An 8,137-nucleotide genomic window follows, 5' to 3' on the forward strand; every position below is an offset into this window, starting at 1 on the left:
TTTTTACATTTTATTAATTAAACTACAAATTTAAAAACATAATTATAAAAAAAAATATTTTGAGTTGAATCAGTTTATGTAATTTATTTAAAAAATAAAATATTATAATATCTTACAAGTTGTTGCTTTATAACTACAGAATTCTGAATTATTATGACTATATAATATTACATATTGGTATATTGCCATTCTGGTACACTTAGGCCCTCCGCACACGGTAAAACTGTTTTGCAACGAGAATCTCAAATCAGTTGCGCGAGCAACCGTTTGGCGATTTTGCTTATCTAGCGTAATAGGAAACCGCACACTTGTCGACCAAAACCAAATCGGTTTGTAATCAATTTCCAACTGGTCGCGTGCAACTGTGCTTGCAGGTCGAATTTCGGTTTCAGTTGCGTGGTTGCATGGTAATTAATGATTAATTTATTACTTAAAATGTATTAAAATTATTATTTTATTATTATAATTATTATATAATACCATTTCATATTTTTCTCTATATATGGATGGGTCCAATATTCCCTTCGTACTAATTTTCGTTTTCTACGGTATTGATAGTAGTCAATTATATCATCTTCATCAGAACTACTCGACATATTGCAAAAGTTTAATGTTTAACTATAAAAAAACTTCGAAAAACTTTAAAAAAACGCACGTTTTTTCCGAACATCAATTCGCATACAACTGCGTACACTGGTCGAAATTCGATCGAACTCGTGTGCGGAGTAAATACATAAATTGATTGCAAACTAATTGCACAACAATCGCTCACGCAACTGATTTGAGATTCTCGTTGTAAAACAGTTTTACCGTGTGCGGAGGGCCTTATAGTGAGGTATAAAATTCGTGGTATGGAGGTGGTATCAGATTTTGCCTACAAAGCTTTAACAAGTCATCTTTTTTGGCTTTTGAAATTTCAGATCGAACTTCATACGCTCTTGAAAGAGTTGGTACTATCATATCACGAGAATCAAATCTTACCTAAAATAATAATAACAAAAAAAAAAAAAAATGAATAAATTCTTTAGTTAAATAAATAATATTTTTACTTTTATAGTTTGGTAGTCTGTATTCACAAAGCTCATCCGCACTTTGACTGCAAAAGGTTCACTTTTATCTACTATTATTTTTTTTTATGTTATTCCAATATATTTGTTGTCCATTAATATCTTTATTAAATTTTTTTCCAATATTTTCACTGTTTTTTTGAAATTATAGAAATCTTCCAGTGATAATTCTTTTACGTCGTACGCTTTACCGTGTTGTTTTGCTGTCTTAATATGTGTTACCTATTGTACTGGGATATATATTTGGCGTCTCTGGGTATATAATGTATGCCCCCCTCCAAATAAATAATAATAATATAACACTTATTATTTCGTCCATAATCAAGATTCTTTATTATTAAAATATAACTTATAAATGAAAATCGTTTAATACTTTTTTTAATTAACAAATTATAATATAATAAAAATACAATTTATTTTTAATTTACAAATTGTAACATAATAAAACATACTATTTTTTTTTTTCATTAAGTACATCATTTTTAAAATTAATTTTGATAAAATATTTCGCCGTCCCCGAGACTTGATACCCCCAGGCATGTGCCTACCCGTGTCCTCCCTAATTACGGGCCTAATTGGATCACTTCTCAATTATTTCAAATTGACGAAGTATCTCTTGAGGATGAAATGATCAATATGCGATGCAACGCCTACTTAAAAGCTAGATCGTCAGAAAATACCTTTTGGTACTTGGTCACCAAGGAAGAATTTCTTAATTTAAGAAGATGTGCTGAATCTATATATTCCTGCTTTGGATCGACATATCTATGTGAATCGGCCTTTTCGTATTTACTTCAAACCAAAAGTAAGTACCGATTAGGTTTGACTGATAAACAATCTGAAGATAGCTAGAGATTATCTTTGTAATCATACACCCCAGAATTTGTAAAATTATCAAATCAAATACAAGCGCAAACATCTTATTGAATTATTAAATAAACATAAAAAAAAATTGGCGTACATACGGGGGAGGGGGAGTCCAGGTTCAAACTTCCCCCAGGGCCAAAAAAAAAAAAGAAAATTGTTTTATTATTGATGACGTGTAATATATTCGTAGTTTCATTATTACGCTTTGAACTTAAAATATACAACTATACAAATATTATGATAATTAAATAATTATATTGATAGGTGTTTGAAAACTTTTGTTAACTATGCTGTTTTTATACTCCAATAGCTATTAATTTACTGTAGAAGTAAACTGTAAATTGGTAAAAAAGTTGTATAAAATAATATCTATTTATAGCAGTTATTTATCTTATTTATCTGTGCAACGAAAAAAAAAAATAAAGGATTATTTTTGTTAACCCCCCCCCCCCCAGAGCAAGATTGAATTTACACCACTGATAATAATAGTAGTAATAATAAAAGAATTTATAGTAGTAATAAATTAAATATAATAATTAATCAAATATAAATATATTAAAATACGTGTTATGCTACACTATGAAATTAAACGTTAATAATACTTATTTATATTTTAAATAAAAAGTAATAAAAGAAGTCTAGTTACAAATAAAACATTTTTGATTTATTTATTTATATACAAGCTTTTTTTTTTTTGGTTGATCGCGAAAACCTAGAAAAACTCAGAGATCGACCACAAGCCTATTAAAGTTGGCCACCCCTGTAGGTATTAGAAGACCTATAATATTAAAACTATATCTGTAATTTAAAGATCGGTTACTATCTTGTTTAGGATTAATTTCGGTGAAATGCCGACTTCTAAATTCCCGTTATCTTGATAAGTTTCCTAACTTCCAATATTCCGTAAAAATTAAATTTCTTTTGTCTTCGGATATTTTTTTTTTTGTACATTTAGATCATAGGTTCTCAAACTTATTTCATTCACCGTCCACTTTGAGAAACAACAATTTTCTTATGTTCCTCAAAATATTTTAACTCACCATCGATTATGCTTTTGAAAAATAAATATTGCAATTACAATATATAAATATGCCAATAATTTTCAATGCGTTTTTTGGATGATAGCAATAAAAAGACGTACTCATTCATGTTTAAAAGTATTTTTATTAAAACGAAACATTAATTATGAATATTATTAAAAGTATTACCTATAGGTCATACCTATGAATTAACAATATTATACAGATCCAAATTCAAAGGTTCAGATTTGTTTTGCTTTTATTAGTGCACCAAATATCAGAATATCACAAATATTTTGAAAGATAATTTTTAGAGCACTTAATTTCGTATTAAGAGACAATAACCATTTCTTCTTCCAGACTGTTCGTAAAAAATAATAAAACTACCAGTGACAGTTTTCAAAATGGCAACTTTGTATTTATTTATAGCTTCCTTATCCCACTCGGTCTTATAAATAATGAAAAATTCAGTTTAACAAAAGAGCAAAATATAAAATTAAATGAAGAACACAAATGAAAATTGTTAGGAACTCGTTATGAACTGTTATGAACTCGATAACAACAAATTAAAAAATTAATAGCACACGACAAAAGGTTAAAAAATGTATAAAGATGATACTTAAATGACGAACGACAATCTCACACATTAGCTGTGGAAATACGACTGACTGACCTCTATGTTTGCCATGAGACGTGTGTTGAGTCGCATAAAATTGTGTATCAGCATTTCTTACTGTTGCGACGCGATGACAACACACAATCATGATGCTCTGTTTTCGAACAACGTTATTACAAATATTCAGAAGTTCATAACACTTATTTCATTAGAGAAAATGTAGTTTAGAAAAATATATTGTTTTTTTTTTTTTTTAAAAAATAACAAGTTGACTGTATAATTAATGAATTATAAAAGATTCTATCATAATATTTTGGTTATTTACAATTCTCTTTCAATATTTTCAATAATTTTGGATAATAATAAATAATAAAACAAATTTCTAATTGAATTTTAAAAAATTGTAAAAAAAAACTAGTCTATTTTATGTAATTACTTAATTTTAACTAAATTTTATCTATGTAACTTTGTGAACAATTTATCTTTTGTATTATTACATTTTACTTTAGATTATATTAATATTTAATTTTATTAATATATTCATAGGCATAACTTGGAAATTTATTAGAGTGTGGGGGGGGGCGGCAAAAATATAATTACATATCTAACGAAAAAGGTGTTCGTGGCTAAACACTGCTTTACCTAAATATTATTATATAAAATTATGTTAGATAAGGGAAAATTTAAAATTAAGATTTAAAAAAAAATAAATAAAAATATTATAGCAGGTAATAGCTATAACCAGCTGTTTTATGCATATTTTAAAACAACGTATGTTAAATATCAGAAGGGGCACTGCCTCTCCTAATTTATTCTAAGGGGGCAATTGCCTCCTCTTGTCCCCCCAGTTTATGCCTATGGATATATTGATATTATTAGAAATATTGAATATTTTGTAACTATAATTAATAAGTACAACTTATAAAAAGATAATGTTCTTGGATAGCAATTCTCAGCCTATCAGCTAATACATAAATCAATTTTTGATTTTTACATAATTTTATATTTTTCAAATATTGAAAATGTATCTTAATAACAATTAAATCTATAAAATTAAAATTATTAACAAATAATATTGATATTAATTTAAATACGCCTCATCCATCTTTTTAAATTTGTCTATTAATTCTTCTGGTACATTTAGATCATGGAAATTGTCAGTTCCTATTTCATCTTCAGTTCTGAAAATAAACATAATATTTTACAAATTAATGATTATTTTTAAAATTCTATTCATAAATGTACTAATTTAACATTTTATTTGTTTAGTTTAAACTTTAAAACTAATCTGCTAATTATATTAGTACTTAAGCATAAGGTTTGTTTGATATTAATATTTTTTAAGTCTTTAAAAGAAAAAACTTTAAAGTGTAATAAGTTAACTTCTTAGTTACATTTTTACCTAAATCAATTGCAATAGATATTTATATTATAGTCAATTCAATAATTTAAAACAATAAATTTCACTAAGACCTGGAAATTCATACAATAACACATTTCTGCATATTTTTTTTAAATTTAATTATATATCTCATATTTTAAGAACTTTTAAACCGGGTTTACATGGCATGAATCTGATGCGCAAGGCAAGATTCGCGAGGGTGCTTCGCGAGACATCTGATTCACCTCTAAATATTTACATGATATGTAACTATGCGCGAAGCAATGTGACTCAGGGCGAGCCACAGTTTATGTGAGGCAACGACTGTGGCAATATGTGTGAAATGAATACATTTATTTTGATCCATGGCGCTACATGCGAGGCAAAACACTCAAAGTAGTTCACATGACACAAAAAAAATGTGTGAATCTTCTTTGATGTGCGTCCAAATACTGACTAAGCTTCCTCTCGCTACGAGGCATCCTCGCTTAGTTCACTTATTAATCGAGACAAGTTCAGATACGGCGAAATATGTCAAATCTTGATTTGTGCATCAGATTTGCGTCGTGTAAACCCAGCTTTACAGCAAATTTATCTAAAACTATTTTTTTTTTAAGTGATTGTCAAAATCTTTATAATTTTAAAAATTTCTAATTTTTTTTCAATAGATTAATTTAATCACACTATTTTAAAATTGTTTATTTTAATTATAATTCAATTTTTATTTAATGTATTTTTTTAACATAAAAATATTAGAAATTAATATTTTGATATTAAAAGTCTAAATGTATGCACATATTTAATAATGTTAGTACATTAAGCCCTGAGTCTTGTTTATTACATCAGTTTCTAGTCAGTTACACAAATTATTGTAGAACTCCACAATAACTTAAAGCCATGTATATTGCTAACTTACATGTTATTTTAATTATTTTTAATTAATCCTAACCTAACCAATCATTATTTAATCAATATAACAAAACTATTTGGTTTAATAGGTTAGTAATATTTTTATTTATTACATCAATATAGATATTTAGAAAAATAAATGTTATTAGATAGAGAGTCAACATTTTATTTAGAATAATGTGCAATCATAAAAGTTTAAATTAATATGCTGGTTGCTGCTAACAGGATTCGAACTTGATTGACATTCTTATATCTAGACTTAAATTTAATGATATATAATTTATTCATAAATTATTAAACAACAAAATAAACTTTCCTAAAATATTTAATATGATAAGCTGGTATATTCTTAGTTTTAATGATTCTTTAAGTCATATGTTAGGAAAATGTAACAGTGTTTCTTTTGACTTTAATTATGATAGCAAATTTAAACTTTGTTGTTTTATCTTGATTTTGAATTAATAACTGCCATATAGGTACTATTTAATTTTAACATTAATAATTAACTGTTCTTAATATTTTACATTTACTGTTATTATTTCGATCTTATTTTTTTAACATTATGTACTCTATGCTCTAACAGGCATTAATTATATATATAATAAATAAATTATAATTAATAAGTTATAATTTTAGATCAGTGATTTATTAATCTTCATTAGAGAACATATGCTTACTTTATTAAAATGTCTACTAGATTTTCACATGCAAGTTTTACTTCCATGTTAGGTTCCCATTTATGTAATTCCCTCAAAATAAGATAAGTCCCTTGGTCTCTGATTATTTCTCGACAATTTCTTTTGGCACTTAACTTTAAAAAAATATAAAAACTGTTAAAGAATTTTAAAAATAAATTATAATAAATAAAAATTCACTTGAGTCAAAGCTTGGATAAGAGCCAGTCGCAAATTTGGATCTGATTCTCGTTCTTTATCATCAGATAAATATTGTAAGTCTATTGGCAGTTTTTCATTATCCTCATCATCAAATTGTTCTGGGCCAGCTAACGGAAGAAGAAGACGAGGTAACAAATCAAGATCTTCACTTAATAACCATTCATGCTTTTCTAGATATCAACAAATTAAGTTAATTTAATTGATATGATACACAAAATATGAAATACAAAAAACAACCATTAAGATGTTACCTAATTCAAAACAACAATTTTTTACAAGCATAATGACTCCAGCTTTTCGAATTGAATTTTTATGATTTAAAAATGGAAGTAATTTTTGTAAATTATCATTATCCAATAACCACCTGAAAATAAATGAACCACACTAATCATAATACGAAAAACATTTATTTAACATTAGTTACTCACATTCTTACTTCATGTAACTGACATAAATTAGACAATAAATATGAAACATAGTCATAATTAGTTTCATGCTTTATGTCTCGTGTGATGAACAACTTTATTAGCGATTTCAATGTTGTAGTTTGATCTATAAACGCTTCATATAATTTATTAGCATGATTTTTTTCACGAGTCAAATTACACAACAACATTAAAACAGCTTTAGCAATCTCTGGTGTAGTTTCATCAACATACCGTAATATTTTTGCTACTACTCCCTAGCAATATAATAAAATAAACACTTTCGTAATGTATTTTTTTGAGTAAAAACCTACCGAGCCATTTGTACTGATGTTATTGCTTATGTACGACATAATTTTATTAGGACCATTTTCTTTTGCTGAAAGGTTGACTAAACACAAACAGGCCATTTCAGCATGACTGCTTTCGGTTTCTAAGACTTTAAATAATCCTTTGAGCAAATCATCGAAATTGTCAATGATTATTTTGTTTTCTTCAAACTTGTCAGCTGTCAGCACTACAAAAGAAAAACAATACAGTTTTCACTGAAACATAAGATACGAAAACACATACCCAGTAAATTCTGTAAAACGTCTTTTTTAAATTCCGGGTCGCAGCCGTCCAACGCTAACGAACGGACCATAACAAGTAGCAAATGATCTGGTAGTTGCGGACCCATAATTTATATCGGTAGTCGTGTACCAACACGGTAAATCGATTTCAATACGACTATTAAGACACTACTGTGAACAGCAAAGGAAACTCAATTTGACGGGAATACCAACGGAGAGTAGCGGACGAAAAACTGTGTTTTTGAAAAGGATAAAATAAAAAGTTGAAAAACAATACGAATTACAATAACAATAATATTGCAGGCCGAGGACAGTCGATAGGTTTGATACCGCGGCCGGATCGTGATAGCTACACGTGCTCGTTATCAGCGCTCACGAACTCGTT

At 27.5% G+C, this 8,137-nt stretch overlaps 1 protein-coding gene across 1 annotated transcript; it reads right to left on the bottom strand.

Annotated features, from left to right (window-relative positions):
- Nucleotides 1-4,613: 4,613 nt before the first annotated feature.
- LOC112686870 (protein HGH1 homolog) lies at nucleotides 4,614-8,087 on the bottom strand. The gene is made up of 7 exons (XM_025559326.1): nucleotides 7,754-8,087; nucleotides 7,495-7,697; nucleotides 7,184-7,437; nucleotides 7,007-7,119; nucleotides 6,735-6,925; nucleotides 6,537-6,670; nucleotides 4,614-4,750 (listed from the first exon to the last, which is right to left on the bottom strand). Exons 1-7 carry the CDS (start codon nucleotides 7,857-7,859, stop codon nucleotides 4,651-4,653), a joined length of 1,101 nt encoding a protein of 366 aa, XP_025415111.1. The 5' UTR covers nucleotides 7,860-8,087; the 3' UTR covers nucleotides 4,614-4,650.
- Nucleotides 8,088-8,137: the final 50 nt, after the last annotated feature.

This window comes from Sipha flava, unplaced genomic scaffold (assembly GCF_003268045.1).
Source record: "Sipha flava isolate LNK unplaced genomic scaffold, YSA_version1 326_pilon_pilon, whole genome shotgun sequence".
Classification (NCBI taxonomy): domain Eukaryota; kingdom Metazoa; phylum Arthropoda; class Insecta; order Hemiptera; family Aphididae; genus Sipha; species Sipha flava.